The sequence below is a fragment of the Manis pentadactyla genome, chromosome 9 (assembly GCF_030020395.1).
Source record: "Manis pentadactyla isolate mManPen7 chromosome 9, mManPen7.hap1, whole genome shotgun sequence".
In the NCBI taxonomy this organism is placed as follows: Eukaryota; Metazoa; Chordata; class Mammalia; order Pholidota; family Manidae; genus Manis; species Manis pentadactyla.
This window is the reverse complement of record NC_080027.1, coordinates 47,960,368-47,986,825: the sequence shown is the minus strand read 5'-3', so window position 1 is coordinate 47,986,825 and position 26,458 is coordinate 47,960,368. Positions and strand designations below refer to the sequence as shown.

The 26,458-nt window shown below is 48.8% G+C and overlaps 1 protein-coding gene across 15 annotated transcripts in view; it reads right to left on the bottom strand.

The window, feature by feature from the left end:
* LOC118914532 (liprin-beta-2) overlaps positions 1-26,458 on the bottom strand; it is a 191,505-nt gene that overhangs the window by 22,388 nt on the left and 142,659 nt on the right. For 7 of the 15 annotated variants that reach the window (XM_057507302.1, XM_057507298.1, XM_057507301.1 and 4 more), the window contains 13 exons: positions 24,048-24,230; positions 20,708-20,800; positions 16,482-16,593; positions 14,090-14,151; positions 12,865-12,940; positions 11,681-11,838; positions 9,847-9,914; positions 8,521-8,578; positions 7,595-7,642; positions 4,563-4,698; positions 3,351-3,383; positions 2,782-2,923; positions 2,026-2,154 (listed from right to left, as the gene is read on the bottom strand). In XM_057507302.1, the coding sequence (XP_057363285.1) occupies positions 2,026-2,154; positions 2,782-2,923; positions 3,351-3,383; positions 4,563-4,698; positions 7,595-7,642; positions 8,521-8,578; positions 9,847-9,914; positions 11,681-11,838; positions 12,865-12,940; positions 14,090-14,151; positions 16,482-16,593; positions 20,708-20,800; positions 24,048-24,230 (1,298 nt within the window). The remainder of the gene's footprint in view (positions 1-2,025; positions 2,155-2,781; positions 2,924-3,350; positions 3,384-4,562; positions 4,699-7,594; positions 7,643-8,520; positions 8,579-9,846; positions 9,915-11,680; positions 11,839-12,864; positions 12,941-14,089; positions 14,152-16,481; positions 16,594-20,707; positions 20,801-24,047; positions 24,231-26,458) is intronic. The other 8 variants (XM_057507306.1, XM_057507308.1, XM_057507307.1 and 5 more) reach the window with 6 other exon arrangements.

Sequence of the window (26,458 nt, the reverse complement as noted above, 5' to 3'; positions counted from 1 at the left end):
CATTCAAAAAGAATGAAATACCATGCAATCTAACACTAAAAATGTGATTTTTTGAAGGCCTCTACAACTAGAGAAGTTTAAACAAAGGAAGACTGTCAATATGTAATGCTGACAACATATGGGTGTAACAGGCACTCTGCTCTGCACAGCAGTGCAGACTGGAATGTAAATCAATAAAACCTTATATGGAGAAAAAAGACAATAAAATTCATTCTATAACCTGAGGGTTCCTAAAATACATCATTCTCAAATATTATATTTTAAAATTTGTTTCATTGGAAAAAGGAATGGGAGTGGAGACTTCCGGTAAGAAAGTACTTTTCCTAGAGGAGTACTGGTGACCTTCTTATCATGCTGTTCCTAAGGAGCTATAAACCATAAATACCGGAGGACATTAGCACAGAGCTCGATCAAGTTTCTGCTGAAGAGGAAGAAAGGCCCATCTACCCCCCTCCAACAAGCTCAGTGTTGTTCCCACAAGCACTGTTAGGATCGACATAACCGCCGCACCAGAACTTCTTCATTCTCACTGCTTTAGCTGTCGTTACTATGGTCAAGAAAGCACAAAGACATTTAACAAAATGACCCTGTGGCTGCAACACAGGAAGTTCCTGACCTTGGTTACCCCACACCCAAATGACTAGCAGTATGTAATGGGCCCCTAGCCATGAAGGCCTATGCTAAGGAAAAAGGCCTAAGGGTCTTAGGAAAATTCTGAGACCCTGACCACGGATTCCCCTTCAAGAATTAATCCGAAAGAAATAGCCAGAATTGGAACAAAGATTAGCATTCAGGCTTACTGTAGATATTTTCTTCTCTTGAAAAACCAAAACCATTCAAGTCTAAATTAGGACACTGCTAAGTAAATTAGAATACTCCTGTGGACTATATAGATAAGCTGTCTTTGCTCACTTTCTATTGGCCCTGAATTGGTCTCTGCTTTCATGGACCATGTCCTTAGATTCTCAAAAAGCGAACACTGAGCATTTATATTTGTGATAAGAAGAGTAAATACCAGCTCCTTGATCCTGAGGGAGCAAGCACAGGAGGTCCGCACATCCTCACGTTTCTAGGAGGGCAGCTGGAGGACAGGTCCAGCAACACCACCAAAACACACATGGGTCTGGGAAGGCCCTGTGTCTTATAGAAGGAGCACCTGGCAAAGCTTAGAAACCTGAGGGTTGCAGGGTGGGGAAGGCAGGGAGTGGCGCTGGGGTGCGTGTCTGTAACAACATGATGCCTTAGTGTTTCTGAGAATGATAATTTGAGTTGTATAAATCTTACTCAGTAATTACTTGCAAATGGCACTGGTGTGTGGCAGTCTCAAGGGGATGAAATTTAAAAGAGCTGAATGTCACATCTCACTATTTGGTTAGGTTTAAAATGTCAAAATCCAATGCTGAGGAAGGCCCCCAAAACCTGATCTTGGCTGAATAACTCAGACTTCGGGAGATATTCACTGGAGACAATGCATTATAGGGATTGTCTGATAGGAGGATCCTGAAAGGGGTTTCCCAAAAACACAGGGGTAAAGGTTTGCCTGGCCAGATACTCCTTCTGAGGGAGATGCTCTTTCCCCGAACAGGGAGACTGAAGGAAGGGGGGTGGAGACTGAAGGAAGGGGGGTGGGTGGGGGAGCTAACAACCAGAGGCTGTCCACCAGGGCAATCTCAGGAAAAGTGCAGCGTCTCTGCTTTTTCATTTGGGCATGAACGAGGAGTCATGCAGAAGTTCCCACTTTGATTCCAGCGCCACACATTCCAGGATTATGACCTGGGACATGAGCGTGCAGAGGCACTGGGGAGAATGGATGGTAGATGTGCACTACTGAGGCCCTCAGGAAAGCCACTTCTGGCTGGAGGAAGCCTCTTGCCTTGACCCCGGGGCACCCTGAAGCCTGAGCAACGTTACTCGTGTCGAATGGGAAAGGTTGGGAGCACCTCCGGAGGCATCCAGCCCCCATTCCCACTGCAGCCTGGCCAGAATTCACACAGGTTTTTGTAGATGGGCTAGAGGGTGCCTTACCTTTTCTGACCCTTGGGGTCTCTGGTCCTGGAGAGTCTAGGCCCTGCAGTTGCTCGGAGCCCTCCTCGCCGAAACTCTGCCATTCCTGGCGCATCAGTGTTGAAATTGCCTGACTGAGTTCTTCGGATTCTGTGTGGAAGGGAATCCATGGAGACTGTCAGGGCACAGTCTGGGAGCATGTAGTCAGCACACCCCCTCCTACACAGGGCGACACCAGCCAGACCCGGGGCTCGTGGTGGTACTGCTTCCCAGAGGACAGGATTATGACCTAGGACAGCTCCTTGGCCAGACCGATCCCCAATCCTAATCCTGCCTCTGGGGTTTGGGCCACTCCTTGTGGGGATCAAAGTGAAGGCTGATGTGGATAAGAGGCCCATTTCTGCCTCATTTCACAAAAGGGTCAATTACTCCAGCAAGGACTCAGCTTTCTATCTTCGAAGATTTACTAAGACACAGACTAACCCCTAAGAAAGAAATTGGTTTCATCATGTGTCTCTCCCAAATTACATGTGGTATAAGATGCAGAGAATGTGCTCAGGGTCCATGGGATGGACAGACACCATGAATGAATGACATGTAAGGCCAAGCAGCTATATTTAATCGGTGCCTTTCATAGTTCTTCTCTGGGCCCTCAACAATAACTCAAAATCTCTCTAAACATGATGGCTTTGTGTTTATTGCTATTCCAACATCTAACTGAACAAGAGTTTATGCAGACTCTAAGCAATATAATTATAATCATTGCTGGCAACTTACTTTCCCCAGAATTTCTTGATACCTTTGGGGCTCCGTTTACCATCTGGTGTCAGGGGAGACTGGGGGCCCGACTCCGTGCCCGATGACGTGGATGAGAGCTCATTGACCATGGCAGTGTCATCCCAACCACTCTCTGTGTCTCCTGAGGTTGAAAGAGTGAAATGATGTGTGAATCAGAGGAAGGAACAGGACCTTTGCAAAACCTTGTCCCCAAGCCTGGGCCATCCTTTGGTGGGAGTCAGGAAGAGTGTGCCCACCTCTAGGGCAGAGCTTTACACCAAGATCTCAGGGACGAGTCAGGGGCTCAGGCACCCTCAGGCTTTCTCTCTCTGGGGAGTTAGTGATCTTAAGGTCTCAAATCTGGGTGAACTAATGCCTTCAAATTCTAAGGGTCTGGGTCCAAGTACTCTTGGGATAACTCCAATGAGGAGCTTTTCTCTCCTTTCCCCAAGGGAGATGCAGGAGTGCAGGCAGGAGGGTGACTTGGCTAGGAGTTGGGTTAGGGGCGGGCGTGAGGGTGGGAAAACAAAGGCATGTCCCTCTCCACCTCACCTGGAAGGGTACCGTACCTAACACAGGGGCACTGACACTCCGGCCACGATCTCCAGCCAACCAAGAAGCAGAGAAGCCACAGGAAGAGGTAAGAGAGGCCAAAGTCCAGCCCAACAGAGTTATAGGGAAGCAAAGAAATAAACAATAGTCATCAAGCAAGAGAGAAAAACTCAACAAGAAAGAAAAATCATCCCACGAGGAAGGAAGGGGTGAACAGTGACTGAGCTTGGTGCCTGGGTCAGCGCAGTGAGAGGGGACCTCATGTGAGGGGACCACGTGCTCCTGGTGCCACTTCCTGGCAGGCCAAGGAAACCACGGAGGGAGAGGGAGGGAGAGTGGCCAGGGCTGAATACACGGGGCCACATGCAGCTCTTGTGTGCTGCCAGCGCTCACTCAGAGCACACTAGTGGTCCACAGCCACTGCATGTCCACTGTCTAAGTGTCACTAGGACACACTTGTTCAAGGGCTTATTTGGAGTTCCTGCAGCCAAAGGCAGAACTGGCCAAGGGCAGGCGCATGCACAGGCTGGCTCAGGGAAGAGCCAGGGATGAGGAGTCGGGGTAGGGAGAGCTCTGAGGAGACAAGAACATTCCCCCTGGGCCCCACTGATCTGCTGCTATTGAGGAACGACGGCCTATTTGGTATGAAAAGCAGCGAAGACCTCCCTGAGTTCAGATCCTAAGCACCGAAAGGATACCTGTGGACTGACATCCTTGCCCACTGGCCGCTGACTCCATTTCCCTAAGGAAATGCTCTCCCTTGTTAGAGCACACAGTATTATTTAACTGGTAATGGGGAGGCTGCAGAGAGGACAGCAAAGACAGGAGACAGAAGATCAGATGACAGAAGAGGAAGAGTGCAGGGCAGGGAGGGCTGGGGGGTCTAAAAGGGAAGAAAAGGAATGTTGGGCAGGACAGCCAGGGGCCAAAAGGTGAGGAATAGAAGAGGGAAAATGGGAGGTGGAGTAACTGCAGGTGAAAGAAAGAGTGGGCACAAACCCTGGTTTTCTGGGCATCTAAAGGGTTTACAGAAGTGAACAGCATGCCCAGAGAGGCAGCCATCATCCCCGGATGCGGGACCACCCCAAGGAGCTCCAGTGCCCCATCCACCTGCTCCCAGTGCTCTCCAGCTGTGAGCTGCAGGGGTGGACACAGCGGTGCCAGGCAATGCCCGGGTGGGCCGAGGCCACTGCGCCAGGGGCTGCCAGCTGAGGGGCCTGGATACTCACTCAGCCTCAGAAGGCTGCTCCCTGCTGGGTCAGGCTGGGAGGCAGGAGTAGATTTGGCAGCCTCTCCATTAGGCGTGGCTCCTGAAAGCTTCCCAGGTAATGTGGGGTATTTGTGCTCCGCCAGAAAAGGGCTATCCTGATGGAAAGAGAGACAGAGAGAGATCGAGATTTTGAATCAGCCATTAGTCCCAGATTCAAACCCTGTCAGGAACTCTAGGATGCATGAGCAACCTAGTTTTCTCTCTTCACTTAGGCTGACTCAAAGACCCTTCAAAGATCATTTAGTCTAGGCTGGGAAAGGGGACCAGAATTCTGAGAAAGGAAGAAACTTGCCCAAGGCCACAGTGAGATAGGGACAGAGTCAAGGCCAAATCTAGGCTGACTTCAACTGACTATGCAGGAAGCAGAGGCATCTTGCAAAAGGGGCCTTTGCCATTTGGCTTAATGCTGGGAGGGTCGATGTTTTAAACAGTGTGAATTAGTCTTTGAGTGCTTTGAATGTATAAACCAGAATTAAGCTATCTGATAATTATAATATCATATCACATATTAATTATAGTTATGTATTATAATAGTTATTTTGAAAACTGCCAGGTTAAGACAAAGCAAGAAGATATGTACACCCTTCAGGGAGGTGATAACAGAGAGCAAACCAGAGGGATACACGCCAACACAGAGTGCCCTTTGGGACTGGGGGATTCTAGTTAGCATGAGGTTCAGCCCCAGGGCAGTGGGCCCTGGTCATAGAAAGGGTCTCAAAGAAACAAGTTGATTTAACGAGGAAGAAGAATTGTGCTTATTTGGTCAAAAAGGATATAATGGCTTCTAAACCCACAAACCTGAGGTAAACCCAATGGCATGCAGTTGAGTGAAAGTAAAAGAGAAACTGAAGCAATGTTCCCTGACCAAGGGGATCTACTGTGGATCACTTGAGTGGACCCTGAAGAAAATATGAAAGACAACACAGATTTTAAACTTGACAAGTCAGAAAAGTAATGGGAGATTTCAGTCTGTGAGACATCTTCTGAGGTTTCATTTAGTTAAGAGCAAGTGTCCAATAAATTCCTGAACTTAGTTTGCTTATAAATGTATGTCTTAGAAATTGTTTGAAATCCAATTCATTCACTGAATATTGAATACAATCCTCCTATAAATAAGCTCAGAAGGAGAGACATGGGAAATGTAGACTAAATTCTCAAGGAATTTTAAAAGAACTGGCTGAAGTGGAAATCATCAGAGCCTTGAGACGGGAAGGCCACACAAGTATGAAGTTCATGGTGACCCATGAGGCAGAGATTGGACTTGGTCAGACACGTGGTCAAGACCAACAATATCCGAATGCCAGTCTAAGCACCATCTGCTTCATCACCTGGGACACTTGTACAAACTATAAATTCCCAGGTTCTGCCTGGTCCCAGGAACCAGCCCCTCTGGGAGTGCATCCCAGGAGTCTATATTTTTAACAAGCATTTAATAATATTGAACAAGATTACTCTGGTGCAGTTAGACCCAGGAACCAGTGACTAAGGGAAAGGCAGCACTCAGGAAGTCTAGGTAACTGAAGGCCGTGACTCCAAATTCCACATTATACAGGATCTTGGGAAGTGGGGAAGGGCTCCAAAAACAGATTTCTGGTTATGTCACCACACATGCACCCCTAAGGTGAGACAGGGACAATCCATGATGTGGGCTTCCCTCAGAGCTTGCTGAGGAGCTGAGCTATAAAGAGGGCAGTAATTAACCCAGGCGTGGACTTCAAAAGGCAGCCTAGATCTTTAAGGAAGAACATAAAAGGAACCAAGGGCAATGGAAGAGGATGCCAGCTCTGTTCAGCCAAGCAGAAAAGCTGGGAAGGCAGGACTGACCACTGGGGAAGGTTGTACAGTGACCTCCGTGCAGGCGCAGTCAGGACACGACACAGAGGAAACACACGCTCCACTCCTGTCCTGCTTCTGCGTCCTCAAGAATAATCCTGGTTGCAGAGAAATAGCAATCCCAGCCAAGGAGTAGTGTATCACTGATTACCCAGCTGCCCTAACCTAGAACAAAGAGGCAGCACACTAGGGCAGGAAGAGTACACGCTTTGCATCAGACGAGGCAAAGCTCTTTCTCTTTAGCCTCTCAGAACCTGTTTTATTGTTCCTAAGTAGGGAACAATTTCTGCCTCAGGCCTAGCACACAAAGACAGCACATAAACAGAGGCACAAAAAATACCATGTGCTGGGTGCCTGGGGTGACAGCAGTAACTACGAGAGCAGTTCCTTGACTGAGGCAGGCGCAGGTCAGAACCCCCCTGGAATAATCACACTCAAGTGTGGTCCAGGGCATACATTAGAGGACGCACTGAGAAACTAGTACTGATCCAACAGAGACTGACTAGGACCTTAAAGGTTTGTGATCTGTGCACGTGAGAAGAGGATGTTTAACTCAGAGAGGGCCTGATCAGACCTAAGTGCTAGAGCTGTCAGGAGCAGGGAGACCGATTCCATGGGCTCTGAGGAGAGCCAGGATCAGTGGATGCAGGTTCTAGGGAAGCCCAGAAGATGTACAGAGTTGGAAAAGAACACAGGGGTGTCTTACAATGTAATGAGCTCTCAGTCACAGACAGAAAGGGCCAGACACCAATAGCAGGAAAGATTCTTGCACCTGCACCTAGTGTACTCCTGTGTTCTTAACCATGACTCATCGGCCCAAGGATGGCAGCTGTCATGCTCCTTGGACTATGAGCTGATATCATTATGTCCCCCTCCCCACGATCAGATCCACACTGCCCTGTTGAAGAGGAATTTCTCTGAGTCCGTGGATGGAGGAGATAATAATAAACAGTCTGCTGCAGACGATGGAGGTGAAGCTGCATCACGTCATGGGGTACACTATACAAACACAGGGAGGGGAGGCTCTGCCTTCCCGCTAGCCCTCTTACTCCTCAGAGTTCACGTATTTTAAAGTTGCAAAAGCGAACTTGCTTAACAAGGACACTCTAGCAAACAATGCAACCGTGATTACGTCATGGGGACATTCAGGTATTTTACCTCGGGGTCTCCCAAGGGAGATGGGGAGAGCTGGCTCCCATCGACACACTGTGCAATGGCAAGGATTCCAATCAGTCATGTGGAGGAAAGAGACCTGTGTTAGTCACAGACAACTCAGGCCCCCCTGCCTGCTTCAACCTGAAATGCCCCACCTCCCTTCATCTTTATGTAAAGGAATCACCTCCTTGGAGGAAACACAGGTCACTGTCCAACCCCATGGACAGATGTCCTGGGCAGCTGCCAGCATCTGACGGGGGGAGTGAGAGGCACATAACCTGGGAACTGGAGGGGCCCGTGGCTCCTGCCAGCCCCAGCTTTATGGTTTCCCACTGCGTCCCTAGAGCTGCCCTGCTGGTGGGGCTGTGTGCAGCAGGACTCAGTGAAGGTGCTTTATCAGGGCAGACCTCGTTCAAGAGCCTGTGACCCACCCCTCCAGCACAGGGTCACCACATGGTCAAGGGCTACGCTCAAATAAGGGGCCACAAAGCCCTCCACATCTCTAGCTAAATTCTTCTAAAACATCCCATAACTCACTCTGGGAATCCTCTCCTTCATCCACTTTACTTCCCTATTTGAAATCTCAGCGATGCTCCCAAGTGCTCTAGGGATATAAGGCTGGTGTTCAAGATCTCCACAGACTTGATCTGACTCTCACCTCCTGCTGCCCTCCACTCCCCAAAACTTGCCTGTGCCCACCTCAGCATCTCCCATCAACCCCAGACTGCACTGCTACCTTACCCTGCCTCTGAGACACCTTGGCCCACACCTGACTGCTTTTCTCAAAATGTTCATGTAGTTCTGCCTCCCCATCAACTTTATAAAAGCCTCCACAGGGCAGCAACCAGGACCTCACCCATACATCCCAGCACTGTGCTGGACACCAAGAAGTAACTCAGTAATCTTTATGGATGGACTGATGAGCTGACCTTATCCACAGATTCACTTCTCAAGTCTTCTAGACTACAGGAGTGTTTTTTCTGAGCCCTGGAGAAACACAAAAGGAAGGGCACAAAGCAACTTACTGAAGAAGTATGTGGTATCACTGCTATAGAGGACATTCAAAATGTTTAACCAGTAGTCTGTTAAGTGGGCTTAGGGTCAAGGTCAGGAAAAATCCACCCTCACACATCAGCCAACTCCAACTCCAAAGCATAACCTGCTAGGAACCCCCAAAGCCCTGCTGGAGCTGCTCTGTGTGCCCTGACTAGACTGCTAAGAGGAATTTGCTTTCTTGGGGGCTATTTTACAGAGCAGGGCACCAGTTGAATAGAAAAGAGGCAACACCACCAGTAGTCACAAGGTTTACCTTGTGACAAGTCTCCTTGGCGGTGACATTTATTTTTCAGTTTATGTGAACAAATCAGCTTCTGTTTGTACATCAGTCTCTTGTGAGTCTGGTCAGTGCGACTTAGTGCTGACTTCCTTCTGAGTGTAGTCATAAACTAAATTTCTTATTCTGTAAAACTCTTTGCTCTTTCTGACACTGCCATTTTTCTCTAGGGCTAAAGGCTCAAGGGGACAATGGCTCTCTGGGGAGTGGGGCTCTGAAGGTGTAGGCACTATAGGTCTGGAGACTCAGCACCACTCTGGGGAAGTTTCCATCAGGCTTCCCCAGACACCTGTACTGAAAGACAGCCTCTTCTTGGTGGTGAAGCCTCCATATATCCATTATTTCAGAAATGTGTTTTTAAAATGCTGACATAAGGCACTAGAAGTAGATTCATTTTAGAAGGAAGCAGACTGGTGCAGCCAAGTAACCCCACAGGCCATTATAAGCTCACTGCCACCGGAAGCTTCCCCAAAGCAACTTCCCTATAGGAGAAATGGCCCTCTTACAGAGTCTAGATTGTCCCAGAGCTAGATTCATCTGGAGAGCAGGAAGGACTTTCCAGAGGGGCTGATGGAAATGACAGACACACATCACAGGATGCTCTCAGCTCCGAAGAGCAACTCAGGATATGCTGAGGAAGGTGCCACCTATCTGCTGGAGCTCCAACCCCTGGCCAGGTCTTTTCTCAGTGACCGTGACCCTCATTCTGTGGGAAGCAAAGCCTCTCTGTGGCCAGGGGAGGTAGTTCCTCAGTGCTCCGTGGTTTGGGCCCCATTATGGCCATGCTGGGGCCTGGAGTGCTGCTCTGACCGTGGAAAGGCAGGTGTACCCAGGACGCGGTGACTGTGCTCACCACACATGGCCAGCCCCCGCCATGTCAGGAGCCCTGAGAGGACTCCAGGGAAATGCTCAGGCCTCCTACCTGGTTTCCAGTGATTTCTGGGGTAGTGGAGGTGGGCCCGCTGTGGGAGAGCCACATCTTGGAGGCATCTGCACCAGAAACAAAAGCCTTCCATAAAGGACAGTTATTACATGGAGACCACCCACCATCCTTTTCCCTTCTTTGTGCTGTTCCTCTTGGGGAGTTACATTTCTGCACCTGGGCACAGCCATGGTGCTAGGTCAGGAGAGGTGCCTGCTCTTTCAAGATGCCATACGGAGGTAGGCATATGGAACCACCTGGGCCAACTCACCTTGCCCTCCTGGACCTAATTCCACACCCTAGCCACAGAGAGGCCTGGGACCTGAATCCCTGAGGGTCTCTCTGCTCCTGCCCTTCCTGAGCTTGGACTTCAGCTCCTCCTCCAAGTCATACCCTTTCAAAAACATTCCTTTTTGGCTTCGGTTAGCCAGAGTGGATTTCTGTTGCTCACAATGGGCAACACTGCAATTGATAGTCACTCAACAAACACGAGCAATATCTACCACCTGCTAGGCCCTGTGCTAGTTAACTGGAATAAGAGATCAATCTACATGTCCTACAGTACCAACACCTATAACAATGGGGATTCAGGGGAGGAAGGGGATCCTTCTCATTGGTGGCAAAGTTAGGAAAGCTTCAGAGGGGAGACCACGTGAGCTGAATCTTGAGAAATGAGCATGTGCCAAGTAAGAAGGCAAGAAAGGCAAGAGCATTACAGATGGAGGGAGCATGAGCTAATGGTGGTGTTAAAAGACAGAGTTTGATGTCTTCAGTATTACACTAACTACAAAGACCACCACTTTTCTCTGGAGCCCAGTAAGTACGCTTTTGGTCAACTGTAGGACAAACCCTGGCATTATAATACAGTTGTTAAAAACCTAGACTTTCTGGTCAGAGAAACTGTGGGTTTAATTCCAGGATCTGCTATCTATTTGTTATGTGACTTAGAGCAAAGTACTTACCCTCTCTGAGTCTCAGCTTCATCACAATAAAATAAGGATCCTGATGGAGCGTCATGAGGAGTAAACAAGGTGAGCCATGTACAGTGCTCATCACAGTGACCACACAGAAGTACTAAGTATCAGTGCTTGCTATTTTATTATCGTCAGCAATCTGGAATGCTTACTCTGTCTTGCTAACACTTGGTGACACTTCTGCTTCTCTCTTAATTAAAAGGGTTGAGCTGGACAGCTAAGATCTTTTTCAGTCTGACCACTCTGAAGCTTCATGAATCTTTTAGATCCTGGGCTGAAGCCCCTTCTCCACTTGAGATTTCTATCTATGAGTTTGCTTTTCATATCTAGCCTAAATCCAAAGAGATTTCTATAATAGGACCAGGTTTTAAACAAGCAAAAGAGAAGAGAAATAAAATCTGTAGGTTGGTTACAGGGGCTGGAGGGGATGTCTGAAAAAGGAATAGATCACTTCAAAGATGCAGTTATCCCTCTAAATGAGCAAGGTACATTCGTCATTCCACAAATATTTGTTGAGTTCTACTGGGCATCAGGCATTCTGGCAGACCCTGGAGAAACAATTGTAAATAACCACCACCTTTGGTCTATGCTTACATTCCGGAGAGAAAAGACAAAAAGAAACAAGGAACTGGATGAAAAAAGAACATTCCCATCCTTCCGGTATCCATCATGCTGCCCGTCCCACCTGGAATGCAGGCCTGGGCTTCTGCCCTCAGCGCTCTCCCCAAGGCCTCTGACTCCACCAATTTCTCACCTGTCAAGATTTATACCTGACAGGTACCTGACTAGATCTTCTCCCTAGCTCAGTGTAAGCTCCCAGGGCCTGCTGAAACCCCACATCGTGGACATAAACACAGTACCTCTGGTGTAAATAATTCTTCAGGGCCTTTGTTTGCAGTGTTCCACTTTCTGAAACTTCCCTCCAGTTCTTCCTCATTGATTGAGAGAGTTCTGTCTGAAGGCCCTGGGTGCATCAATGTGAAGGGATGATCACTACCATTTGATGTGCTCAGAAAACCTGTAATTGTACCACAAAGTCCTAGCATTGTTTCTCCTTCCTCAAGAAAGACTAAGAAATATATAAAGGGACATTCAGAGTGAGATTCTGATGATTCTTTGGGCATCTGAGCAAGGGCTGCCATGGGGGCGCCTCAAGGTCATAGCTTGCATGCGGGACAGAGAAGACATGCCCTAGTATTCTTCCCCAGCCTTCTCACTCCTTGGCCACAGACAGGCCCTGACTTGACCCAAGATTGCAAAGGGTTAGAGAAAACAGGGCCATGTTGTGCGTGCATGGCCAGGAGAAGGCCTAGGCAGCAACCACCTGCAGTCCAGGCTGGGGTCAGCTTCATCCAGGATGAGGCAGAAGCCCAGCCACAGTGAAAAGTTCCAGAATACCCTCAAAGCAGCCCTCTCCTGTGAACCAGCTGTTCTCCCAGGATCTGTGATGGGGGCCCAGGTCAATGGCATGAACAAGGCAGGTAAGCAGCCCGGCATACATCCCACTCTACTCTTAAGAACACCAATGCTGCCTGCATGGTGCAGTCTGGGCACCAAATATGAAACACAGCCATCCATCTCCAGCCTGTGGCTTCCTGTGGGAACCCAGGCACCCGAGACTCAGAGAAGGCTCCCCAAGTGCCCTGGGATCTGCTGGGGGGTTGTTTAGATTCTCTAGGTGGTGGACAAGCTCTAATCCCCAATGAGGGTACTGAACTGATTTCTCATCTCTAAGGGGTATCCTGGAAAAATGCATAGGAGATCTTCCAAGGGTGGGGATTCCCAAGGGCTCAAGTTGAAGGCTTCATTTTCTCAGTGATGTGTTTAGTCCTTCGAATTTTGAGTTGTCTGCCATTTGACAAAGTTCCTGGAAATCAATAGCTGCCCATTTCCCACCATCCAGGACAGTCTAACCAGCTCCACTCTCTCACAGAGGATCTTCTCCAAATGAAGATGAAGAACCTTCTGGCAGAACTGCCCCTCAATTTAACACAGTAGATGGAATATCTCTGCAAGAAAATGATAGGCTCTCCCTTGCTCTTACCTTGAGTTGCCATCACGATCTCCTTCACCCTTCGGTACTGGTTTAACAGCCCTGTGAGCTCCTCTATCCGACGGTCCTATCACAGTGCAAGAGCAGACTGATATGTAAATGCCACCACTGGTACCTCTGGTGATTTTACTTTGGGGTCCAGGCTATGTTCTGGGCACAGTGAGAAGAGACACTGTGTGGACCCTATGGAACACTTCAATGGGAAGTACAGTGTCCAGGCCCGTCCCATAGAGCCTGGGTTCTCAGTGGTCTGACTGAATGGCAGCTACAAGCACTCTTGCCTCTATTGCTCTGAATCCAGTCTCTATCCATAACCCAGTCCCTGCTGGATATAAGCTTTGCAGGACTTACCATTTCCAGAAGGAAGCTCACTGTCTCCCTACCCTCCCGAGGCAGCCAGTGCAATCTGCCTCCTTGTTTGAGTGTTGTCCTCTGGAGCTACGTACGACACACACAGACTAAAATAACACTGTTGTATTTATCCCAACATCTTTACTTATTCCTTAGGAGTCTGAGATTTTGCAAACAACAGAAAGAATTCCTAGAGCAGATCATTTCTTTCAAGCAAAGGCCTAGTGACTTAGGTCACATGGATTTTGGAGTTAGACAAACCTGGATGTGAACCCTCGCTCTACTCTCTACTGTTACCTGACCTGGGGCAAAACTGCTTACACACTTTGAGTCTCAGTTTCTTATCTGTAAGATGCAGATCCAAGCTGATGTTTGTGCGGGCCAGAGCTCTACAGTTAGAGAGGGAGCTATTTTATGATTATGCAGGAATTAGATGTGAAGATTATAAGGAGGCAGGGTAAACAACACTGCATGCTGCCCAGTGTCTCTATGCTGGGTCTGTCACCATCATACACATGCGAGATTGGCGGACTGTTCTCATGTTTTGTTAGGAATCTAAGCAGTAGTTACCACATTGGTAGTAACCATGGTGGAGTTTTTTTTTCTCCATACCAGCATGAACAGGGATAGCTTTAATCTGCCTTTGGGAGATTTCATTAAGGCAAAGTTCCGAGGCATCAAAGCCAAAAACAGGTGGCTGAGACTGAGTCTCCAGCAGGAAGAACCATCCTCCTGACACATCTCTGGCTCAATGGTCTGCTGCACATGGCCCTGTCCAGAATATCAGAGATCAGAGGGCAGTAGGGACCAAACGTGCCAGAGGTGTCAGCAGGGAAAGGACAGAGCTGCCCAACAACTGTCTCACCTTATCTTCATTGGCAACAAGCAAGGTTTCCATCCCCATTTTCAGATGCTGAATTTCTTCATCTAGAATAGGTGTAGAAAGAATTACTTACATAAATGCAGACAGCTTTCCCCACATGCTAAGATGCTAAGACTTTCTGTGTAAGTAAATTACACATGGCTCCTTTACTTCTTTAAAGAGCTCATGATGGTGTCTGGCACAGAGTCAGTCTCATTAAATATTTCTTGAACCTACTATTTTATCTTCTCTTTAAAGACATTTGTGGGAAAAATAAAAATGCTATTTACTAAAAGGTGACACAGAGGAACCTCAAAATCACAACTAACATCTCTAAGAGTATGGACATTTGGCCTTTATTATTTGAGTAGGCATATACCTGGGCTACTAACTAGTTTTGGAGAAAATCTCACAGACCAATGGATTGTAGCAGAGGAAAATTTAAAAGAAGAAGAAGAAAAACGTCTACAGCCAAATGGAGACTAGAAAAGATTATATAAGAGTTGTGTACTTGGCTTGATTTAAAATGGTTTAGTCATAATTGACAGACAAATGTTCAGATGCATCCATAAATATATTAACACAAACTACAGTTAAGGAAAACAACCTCTCATTTCATCATAAACCTATAGAATTTCCCTATGGGCTGAAGGATCTGTGTCAGTCCATGGTGGACAGCCCATGGCCTTCTCTCTTTTGGACCCGACTGGGACTCTTGATTTCTTCCCAAACTGGTCTGGCGAGTCAGGTCAAAACCCAATGCCTAAAGGAGCTGGAGGCCATTCTGCGAAATATTTAGAGGTCTAGGAATTGGCACATAGTTGGATTTTCCAAACAAGAGTCTACACCCATTTCCAAACTGAGTACTGCGGAGGGAATAGGGATGCCTATGTAACAAAAGTACAGGAGACAAGGGAACAAAATATAGCAAGTATCCCATTTCCAGCAATAAGAAGAATGGATTTATGGACTCTGTATAATCAGCTGTAGGGATTCATTTTCAGAAGAAAGTGCAGTGTGCTTGCTCATTAGCTTAGGCTCCTGGTGGCTCAGATCTGCTGTGCAGCCCGGTTTGTAAAAGGAGGGTGGTGAGCTCCGTATGAAGACAGGTGAATGCTGCTGCTTGGGGCAGGACCCAACCTGAGCAGCAGAGGGCAAAAGGACCAGCTCCAGGAGGTACCTAGTGATGGAGCAGGTTAGGGCTTAGAAGGCTTGGTCTGTGGAGAAGCACAGGGTGGAGCGGAAGGCTGCTGACTTGGAAGCTGTGGCACAGGGAGCTCTCTGTCCCAATTTAGCATCACAGATAGTCTACGGTCTCTTAGGGGGACCCAGCCTCCACATTAGGCCTTGACAGACAGGTGACACCCTCAATAGCTTGGGAAGACACCGAGAAAGGCTGGGAGAGGGATGAACGTATTGGTCGCAAATGTCCTTCTCCAGCTGAAGCCATTGTTTCGTGGCTGCATGACTTTCTCACCCCAGCCAGGGGCTCAAGCTAAGCAGTGCTAAAGCCCAGATGAGACTTGGTAGTGGGGCCAATCCACAGGGATACAGTCTCTTCTGCGTCGCTCTGCAGCCTGGTGGTTAAGAGAAGCTGGAAGGTGTATGATCATTTTGTATTTAAGGCAAGTAGCTATATTAAATATGTGTTAATAAGAGTATTTGGGAATTTACCCTCCATTTTTAATCAGCAAGACTTAATCTCATCAGGGACCATTCACCATCCTTTCACTTATTGAGTAAATATTTCCTAGAAGCCTACCATGGGCTGTGGTTATGGTCTTAAACAAGAAAGAGACAGTCTTTGCCTAGAGGGTGGCAGTATATAAAATGAGATCTTCCAAAACACAACCCTGATAGGTTATAAGTTCTATGATGGAGACAAAAAGAATGCTGAGTTAGAGAAAAATAGGGAGGTGGGGGCACACCTACTTGAGGTAGGGTGGCCAGGAAATATCTTTCTGAGAGGTAACATTGGAGATCTACAGGAGGAGAAAAAAATGATTTATTTTCGTCACCGCAGGGCCTTGTGTGAGTATCAGGCAGGCACCCATGAAAAGACTGAATGAACTGCTGAAGCCTCCCCTTTGGTGATGGTCCCCAAACAAGTCCTTTCAATCAAGTGAAAGAGTAAAAGCTCCAGAGGTGGCTGCACAGAGCTTCAATGATCAGACTGCATCTGAGAAAAGCCTTCAGAGCTGAGTCTTCTGGACAGGGGAGGGGTTCATGGCAATGATTTCACAACAAAGCTCATGCACACACTCAGACATGTTCACACACATCCGAAAACATTCACACGCCTACTCACACAGGCATACACATACTCAGACATGCATGCCCACTTACAAGAAAGGGCCCAGGGGCAACTTCATTTTGTCACAGGCAAGCCGGTTACCTTTCTCTGCATGGTCACTGTGGAGCGCTGCAGTCCGGGAGAGCTGGCTGTGCAGACGCTCAATTTCTGCATCCTTCAGGGCCACCTGTTCTTGTAGCTGGGCTACCTCAGCCTGGAAGAGCAACAGAGGATCCCTACCAGCTCAGAGGTCAACTTCCAAACCCTGGTTAAGTGCCTCCATAGCCCAGGCCAATGGCCCCAGGACCGTAGGAAGTTAGGAACAGTTAGAACGCAGTGAAAAGGTGAGCAGTTAGAGGTGCTTACTGCCCTCCCCACAAGGTGGAGCTCTGCTGAATGAACTCATTCTTCCTGACCATCTGGCCCTGTCCACAGCTCTGGCTGCCCATCTGCTCCTTCTCTTGCTCTATACTGACCAGGCTCTTTCCCTCCCCTGCCCTCCATGGCTCAATCACCACTGAGGCCTGAGGAGCTGGAATTGTGTGCACCTGGAAGGCTTTCTGGACCTGGTCTTCCTTCTCCCAAGATATTCATGGAACAGCATGTATGTACACCATTGTCACAAGTGCATCCATCTTTCCTCTTTCTGCCCCACACGAAATACAGTGGAAATCAAATCACTACTGGTAGACAAAGAGTAAGACAAGAGTTCCTTCCTTCCAACACTCTCCTACTGTTTGAGCACAGTCACTGTCCCCACCCAACTTCCAGGCACATATGCATGCTCACCCACATGTACATACATACAAGCATTCAAGTGTGCTTAGCAGATACACTTTTGCAAATAGAGTATGTAACCACAGCAATCCAACTGCATACACACATTCATACATCCATGCATGGGCAGCTCCACTCGGCGGTTCCCATCCCAAAAGGCACATTAGCTTTTGAGGCAAACAAACTTGGGTTTTCCTCATTTCCAAGTTGGGTGACCTTGGGCTAGTGAGTTAACCTTTCTGCATCTTGACTCATCTATAAAATGGGGAAAATAGCATTTACTTTATGGGGCTGTGGTGAGGATTCAATAAGATAATGGTTATGAACAATTCAGCCTAATGCTTAATAAATAGTCAGTACTCAATAAATGCTGCTATTGCTGCCCCTCACGTCCTGTCCCTTTCCTTATGGATAACCAGCTAGTTCTCTGAGCATCCACCCAGAGTGAGAAAGGGGGCAAGGACTGACCCCTGGGCCAGTTAATGGAGTACACTGCAAAGGCCCCCACTATGGCCACCCCTCTCCCCTTGTGGGGGTCCAGTCATGGGCCCCCGTCAGTCCTCAAGGTTATGGAATGGACTGTCCTTTACCACAGAGGCCTGAGTTAACCTCTGAACAGCTCTGAGTGACCAGAGAAGCCCTGGCCCTGGTGGCAGCTCCTTTGCCAAACGGGCCTTGTGCTCCGGTTGAGGACACTGACTGAGCGCCCACTCTGCAGCAGCCCGTGCTCGCTGCTTCCTGGCATCAAACCTTACTCAACCCTCACAGGAAACCATGGGAGGAAGAAACACCCCTGCGTGTCCCTGGGGAGAAAACAGGAGTGGTGCAGGATTCAGTGTCCACGTTGCACAGCCGTTCAGTGACCAGCCAGCAAGTAAAGCCCACCTGCTCCAAAGCTGGGGCTCCACCCACCCCAGCCCGTCTGCTTCTGAGCTAACAGCACAGATGAGGGTCACTCTCATGGGGCCATTCAGAGACCCCACCTCGAGGACTTCTGAATAAACCTTCCCTAATGTATCCCAAATGAGGGGACCATGTGAAGAAAACAGGTGGCAAGGGGTGGGGTTTCCTTATTCCAGAGTTCCCTACAGAGCACTGCCCTCTGCTCTGTGGTTTCCGCCCATGGAGGTTAGGGAGCCAGTGTAGCTGCCAAACTGCTTGCTGAGACCTGCAGCCATGCAGCAGCTTTTCACAGCGCACTTAGGGCCTCCATGCCCCTGGGCTTAGAATTAATGGCATGAGTGGCTTCTGAAAACCCTAGCCTCAGGACCTGTACTCCAAATGACTCTCATTTCTAAAGGGCCAGACTATTCTTAGAAGATATTCTCTTAACCTTTCTTGTACCTTCCACACCTGTCTCTTCCTTTCTTTGCGGACAGGTGAGATCTGGTCTCGGTCAGGAATCTAGATGCCTGATATTTGTCTATAGGCCCCAGAGTGATGTGGGCCTAGTGGGGCAGAGCCCAGTACCTGGCACCATGAGCTCTGTTCTTTCTGGGGCCTGCCTCTGGGTGAGGTCATCTACTTAAAACCTGATACACAAGTGGTTGGGACCCACCTCCCAGGTGCCAATTTCCACAGACTAGGCCTGAAATGGCAGGTAGTCTGTTATGCTTAGAAGGGTACCTGTGCCCACAGCTGGGAAGTCTACAACAGACCAGGGGCCCACTACCTGACCGTGAAGGCAAAGCATGCTGCTGCCATGGCCATCCAGGCCAGAGCTGTGGGGCAGAGGTGAGCAGAGATGCGCAGACTGGCACCAGGCAGGAAAGGATGCTCTGGCTCTCTGCCATGTGCTGGGCCTCAGTAAACCCGGGGACCACCCCCACTGCGCTGCACTGGGAGGTGAATTGGTTTAGGGACTGAGAAACGACATGGAAAACTGAAGAGCTTTCAGAAACAGTGCAGATTTTTATGCAGGGAATTGGTGATACAGGAGAAAGAGCATGAGCTTTGGTATGAAACAGATCCAGATCTGAATCTCACTTTGGCCACTCTAAAGAGGCCTCAGTTTACTTACTACAAAAGTGAGGATAATAAAACCATAGACCTCATGAGGTTATTTTATGGATCAAATGAGAAAATGTGTGCAAAGGGCTTGATACATTCTGGCATGTAGGAGGTGCTTCACGCCTGGGAGTTATTAAATAACCCTTAGTATCTCAAAGTTCTACAAGCTAAGGCAAAGAGCCTAGGTGATTTAAAAAGAAAAGAACTCTTTGGTTTTATAATAGGAGATGGTATGTACGACTTCAAAGGTTTCACCAAGATAGGACTCGTTTGAGTGGAGCACTGTGGTGGAAAGCTCAGAGCCATTTGAGCAAAACCGCGCTCCCAGAACCCGGGACTCCGAAGCACAGTGCAAACCAGGGGCCACAAAGGGAAAAACAGGTTGCCTGGGGTTGGTGTCAGGTCTTGGGAAAGTTACTTTACTGCTCTGTGCCTGAATTTCCTCATTATTTATACAAAATAATATTATATAGACATCAGCATCATGTTAAGACTTCTACAGCATGATTTGAAATTGTGTATCAACTATCAACACCAGAAATGAAGAGAAAGAGAGAGAGACAAGGACACTGACCCCTAAATAAGAGAAATGTCTGGAAGGGAATATTAATAGTGGCAGCTCCTGGGTGGTGTATGAGTGACTTTTATTCCTTTAATTTTTTATGGTTTAAAGATTCTCTGTATTCTGTGTTTATAATTGCAAGATAACTTACAGAAAAAGTAGAGCTGAAAGTACAAACTAGAAATGAAGAAAACACTAATAAAAGTACTTTTTTAGAGCTCTAGTAAGAATTAAAAATGCAAATGCCCAGAGCAGCCATCCAGTAATACCCCTGGGTGCCTCCACAGAGACCTCAGCGGGAAGGCAGGTGTGCGGGGCTCCCTCAGCAGGAATGTTGCTTCCGGATTCTTAGAACTTCCCTCCCATTAAAGTGACAGCTACTTGGACATTTTTAAATACAATGTCCTAGCCCAAACAATAAAATTGTGGGCTGAGTCCATTTCAGCTACTAGAGGAAACTGAAGCAGCAGCAGAGAGGGAGGGAAGAAACAGGAAGAGAGTCCTGTTTAAAGGACTTGGTACCCTTTAAATATATAGCAAGCTCCCAGTTCAAAAGAAACATAATTTGGTTAAAAAAAATTCCAAGTATATATAATTTTTAAATTGCTAAAAATGAAGCATGCTTATTTAAAAAAAAACTGATTATTACAGGGACTGCTAAATTTGCAACTACACAGCCAAGACAAGGTTGGTGGCCATCTGCCTTAGGACTTGTCACTCTCAGAGCCCCGTCCTGGCCAGTGTCAGCCTGCTGGTGCTACGAGACACAGCGAGAGGAAGGAGGCTCAGTTAATTCAGCAGCTCATCACCTCTTGGGCTCTCCCCATGACCTTCCTGGATCAAAGCAGTCTGCCTGTGCAGTCTGTGCCCTGTGGTGTGTGAGCACGGTAGGGTCACTTCGCATTTCCCGAGCTTAGGCTACTGCAAATGCCAAGCTTGGGCACACACCTCCCCATAAAGCACCGGAGGTTCCTCTTACCTTAGTGGCCTTCAACTTCCACTCATACTGATTCCGTTCATTTTCCAGCTCTTCCACCTTGATTTTGAGGTGCCTGAGCTCTTGCAGTAACTCCTGGAAGGATGAGGTAGAAAGACAAAGGTGTGATGGGTACAGAGCAGGAGGTTCGCTGGATCTCCAGCCCTGGTTAAGCTCATGCAGAGAGGATGCTGGGGCAGGAGCAACTGCATCATGCTACAGCTGCAGCTCGAATCTTTAGGCACAGTCCTGTTTCAGAAGAGGCTGTGCAGCACTTCAAAAACAAAGGCTAGGGGAGTCTCAGACATAAGAAAGAGAGTTTAAGTTCTGCTTAGTTTTGGAACCTATCCTGCCTGTCCATTTCTGACATCCACATCCTCTGCAGGGTGTGCCCAAATCATGCACATGGGACAGGTAGGGCCTGGGAGTGAGAGGAACAGAGATGCAGAAGCAAAGCAGCTTCTTACAGGCAATGGAGCAGGAAGCAGACTAATCGGGAGCCCCTCTCCATGCTGGGGTCAAGGAACTGGAGAGGGGAGTCTGTGATTCGAAAAGGCTTCACAGAGGAAGTGACAGCCAGCAGGTCAGAAATAAAACAGGGAGCAACAAATACTGAGCACCAAATGTAGGGCCAGTCTGGGAGTCCAGTTCAGAGAAGGGGGTTGATTTGGAGAAAGGAAGGAGGGAAGGAGAAGGCATGCAGGGAGCAGGTAAAGGGAGACAGGCTGTTGGGCTGCAACAGAGGATGGGTGGCACACAGTGGGAGACAAGGCTGGGAAGATAAAGTGGATCCTACTGTAAAGGCTTTTAGGTAAATATAAGAAGCTCTGATACCATTTTTTGGACAGTAGGGAGCCACTGAAGGTTGCTGAGTGGAGAAGTGGTAGTTAAACAACTTGCCCATGGTGGAGCTGGAATTCAAGCCCATTTTAACTTCTACATACTGCTTTCTAAAATGACCCCTTCAGTGAAGATGACACCATTAAGCACCTTTGTCACAAAACAAGGTTCCCTTAATAGACAATTAGTCCTGCTGACTGGTTCTCATCAGGAAAACTGACATAAGGTGATTACTTCCATACTTCCTGAAGTCCAGACTCACATAACAAACTTCCTACTTAATATCTCTATGTGGATGGCACGCAGGGCCTCACGACTGTCGGGGCCCAAGTGGGACACCTAACTCCCCCTCTTAGACAACACTGTCCCAGTAAATGGCATATCCATCCACCTCATCGCCTGTATCACAAACCTGGGCTCCATCCCCGGCATCTCCTTCTCCTCCCCCATACATGTGACTCATCCCCAAGCCTTGTTAATTCTATCTCCAAGGAAATAACTTGAATCTCTCATTTCTCTCCAACTTTACCACCCCTACTCTGGCCTAGCAGTTAGTGTTCACAGACTGGACAGTCTCTTCACTGGTTGTTCCTCTGTCACCTTGAGTCCACTGACCTCCACAGCATCCAGGGGAACAATACGGTTAAAACACAGACCCAATCCTGGCATTCCCTGCTCCTCATAGCTCATAAACTTTACCCACGACCAACACAGCCTGACCTGCCTCTCTCCCCAGTTATGCTCCAGTTATCACACTGGATACACTTCTCAGTTCCTCTTGGGCCTTCACACATGCCATTCCCTGTCTCATGCTGTCTGCCAGGATAATTCCTACCCATCCTTCAGGCATCCCTGAGCAAAGCTCTCTGACCTCCCATACTTTCTCATGACATCCTATAAAATTTCTTACATTATTTGCAATTAACATTTACTGGTATGACTGCTAATGGCTAGTTCTCCTCCTATACTGTCAACTCCATGAGGAATTTTGCTAACTCCAGGTCTGTCTTGCTAACCTCTGGCACATAGTAGGTATGCAATATTTCTTGATTAATGAATGCATGAAATTTAAATCAGCATTGAACTGGCCTGGAGCTCTTTGCTCTCTGAGACACTCCACCAGAAAGTTGCACTTGAATTTTGTAGGGTCATTTAGTTAAGATTTTCTTATAGCTGAGGTGAGCATCTGTTGATGCCCTTTTCAAGAAATGTCTTCCAAGCTAAGGTTATTGCATCCATGACCTGCAGCATTAGACCTTAAGGCCTGTTGTGACTTGCAGCTGATCCAGGGTCATTTTCTGAGAATGTTTCTAGCCCTGCCCAAGAGGGCACCAGGCCTGCGGACGGCAGGATCACAGTGTGCAGGTGATTTCCTGAGGGGCTGCCACTGTGGGGACACCAAGCACAATGGCCTGCAGGCTTCTGTGACCTCTCTGGCACATCCTCCTCCTCCTCAGCTGTTCGTTGCTGACCGCGGGCCATAAACACTAGTGCCAATATAACTTCTTCCCAAAGCCCTTCTGGGTATGCTACTCCACACAGGGCCATGCCCCAGCCCCCACTCAGGGCTTCCCCATCCAAATCCACACCTACATGCTGACTCTCATTTTCCCCCCTACTCTTTACCATGGGAGGAAATCTTCCTCAAGGTCTTCTCCTCCTGCCTAGGTTTGGGCAGAGATCTTCACCTTGTTCCACAGCTGAGTACAGATGGATAGAACTGGGAACTTGCCCCTGACCAAGGCCGACCCTCTGCAGTGCTCATGGCAACTATGACCTTGCCCTTCTCTGAGGTTTCCAGGTCTCCCTCGACAGTGGGCCTTGGAGGCACAGGCTCACCTCTGTGCGGCTGCCATCACCAGGCCTCAGAGCCACCACACCAGTGCGAAAAGCCAAGTCTAGAACCCCAGTCAGACACACCCCACAGCACCCCGAGGTCATGAAACCCCTCTAATGTGATTACGGGGGGAATAAATAATGTAAACTCAGAGGATGATGTCACTGTCACAGCAAATGGGAACTTGTGCCCTAGTTTTCTCACTGGGGATAAACCTCTTTAAAAATAAACTTGAAAGGATTTTCATCATGCCTTTTTTTCCCTTAAACAACAAACAAACAAAACATGTGAGATGAAACTCCATTTAATCTTCCAGTCCAGGAGGAAGATCAGCATCTGGATCGTACTTGGGAAGGGGAATCCTGAGGCTTCCTTTGGCACAAATGCCCCGTCCCTCAGGGACCCGACACACCCGTTCACAGCCCCGAGGGGCATGCTTGCTGCCACCTGTCCACGGGTTGGCCTCACCTGCTCAGACCCTGGTTGGTGAGGGTCACAAGCTCAGCTCGTGTCCTGAGGGGAGTGAGTGAGTTCCAGGCTCTGTGCCGAGGGAACAGGAGACCCATGCTAAGCCACCACACTCTGCTGGGTTAGGAGAAACCCGGCCCCTCCCGCCAGTGGGATGCCCCACACACGCATGCTCTGATACTTAAGTGTGGTTCCTACAGGTGACCCCTCCCAACAGGCACAGTCCTGGCTGCAGGCCTGGGGCTCGGCTGCACCACCGCGGGCCGCCACCTCCTCAGGGTGCCCCCTACTGCGTACGAGGCGCTCTTGAATCTGCCTGTGGATGTCCAGCTGCAGCCTACACATCTGCTCCTGCAGCTCACTGATCACATTCAGAACCGACTGCAGGAAGGAAGAGAAAGGAGAGAAAGCCCTCAGGGTTGGTCGGCTCTCAGACACGGAGCTCCCTGAGAGCAGCACAGCAGGAAGGAAGCATGCGGAGGGTCAGCTGCACGTGGCACCCAGCGGTCACTATCATGACCACCCGCTTTCTTCACAGGAACCAAAAGACGTGGCATTCTTCCTGAAGCCTGCCCCATTTGTGGGCCTGCCTCACAGCTTGAACAAGCCCCCAGCAGCAGCTCTGTGCCATGCCGGGGGCCATCCCTGCATGTCAGCACCTGAGGCAGAGTCTGGCAACAGCACAGAATGGTGTGTGCATGGACACCTGCCCATGCCACATGTGCCAAGTGCCCCAAACAAGCCGACCCTGCGCACAGGTTGCATACTGCGCGCACCTCACTCGCGCGTTCCAGTACGTCCCCAGCCTTGAACTTGCCCTTATATCCCATTCCAAACCAGACTCCTTCACCTCCTGTGCCAAACACGACTCTTCTGTAGCTTTATGGTCACTTTGAAAATTAACTGTAAGCCCTGGAATCTGGAGCTACTCCCTTCTGAATCCTGTCACTAGCAGCTCTGCTGGGCTTTCCTTTACTCCATGGGCTTTAGTGCCACTCTGCAGAGACCCAGGCCACAGTATCAACGCTGCTCACAGGTGAGTGGCGAGAGACACACACACAGCGATCACACCAGGGTCTAAGTGCTTCCCCGGAGAAAACTACAGGGCTTCGGTGGCGTGGAGGGGCACATTCAGCCTGGATTAGAGGAATGGATGGGATGAGTTTAAGTGATGTCAAGTCAGCACATTCTAGCCCCCTTGCCTGGGTGTGGGAGTTAGGGAGAAAAGGGGTCACAGGCCTGGGTAACAGGGCCAATGGTATGACACTCAGGGCAGGAAGCAGCTGGGAAAGACTGAGCAGCCTGGAGCAGGGGTCCAGACTGAAGGAGATGGGGCCAGCAGGACAGGACAGAGCCTGTGGGGGTGGCATGAACAAGTGCACGGTTCCACCCCTTCCTGCTCACCTGTACTGGCATACTTCGCACTGGCATCCAGTACTGAGAGCTCTGCCCCTGGGCACCACTGGACTGCCCAGGCATGCTAGAGTGAGGTCTTCCATCCCCAACAGTGACAACATCGACTAGAAGAGGAAAAGCTCCTACCCCTACCTTTTGTAAATGCCCCTCTCCAATGCAGAAGGTAAACTGAGGGGCTGGTGGCAGCTTGGGGCTGGGAAGGCCACAGTGTAGTCATCAGTCATAAGCAGGCCCCTGGGCTCCAAGCCACTGCCCTGGAGAGCTGGCTCACCTACGCTAAGCCTGTGGATAGCCCCAGGTTGCCTTCCCCCAGGGTCGTCTAATGATTTCCCCACCAAGATCAGAGGGTTGGGTTGAGAAATCAAGGTAACCCTTGTGGGCCTGAGTAAGTGCCCTGGGCCACAGACCTTGACCAGCTCCACTGTTGCTGTTCCTGAATCCCAATGGGATTCTCGGCAGTGGGCTGGGACCACACGGGCCCTCTGAGTTCTCATCTGCAGTCCCAGGACAGAAACTGGGCTCTGACTTGGCCTTTGCTCTGTGTGTCCCTGGGCTGTGAACCTCTTGCTGGCTTAGTTCAGATGCCTGACAAGGGTAGGCAATCCCTGCCCAGTTGGCCTCAGCCACCAGGATTCACAACCTAGTGCTGTCTCTGCTACCCATGGACTTGGCCATCACAGGAGGTGCTAAATGGGAAGACTGTCTACATTCAGTTTGTTTGTGATTTTTCTTCTGAGGAGTCTCAAAGTATTTTGGTGCTTTAGTTATTTAACAGGTGGGTCCCTAGAGCTACTTATGAGGACTGAGAAGCTGGAGGAGGAGGAATTAAAGAGGTAGGAGGGGAGCTAGAATCAGCAGGATGGGAAGCAGCCTTCCCTTGTTCATGCACACAACCCCCGGTGGCCTAAGCTAGCTAAATAAACATCTGCATGCCCGCAACCATCGTACAGCTTAAGCAGCATCCTCCATGGCATTAAGCCTTTGGAGTTCCAGAGTTACAAACAGTGGTAGAGGTTCTAGGCACACCAGCAAAGATTATGCTCAATTACAAGAATAAGACATTTTTTTCAGGTCATGTGGCTGTTCACTGATTATCACAGGTTTGAACAACCTAAAAAAATTCCTCCATATGGAAACCTAATGTTTGTACTAGCAACTGGGTAGGGCTGTTATCTGGTAGGACTGAGGCCAGC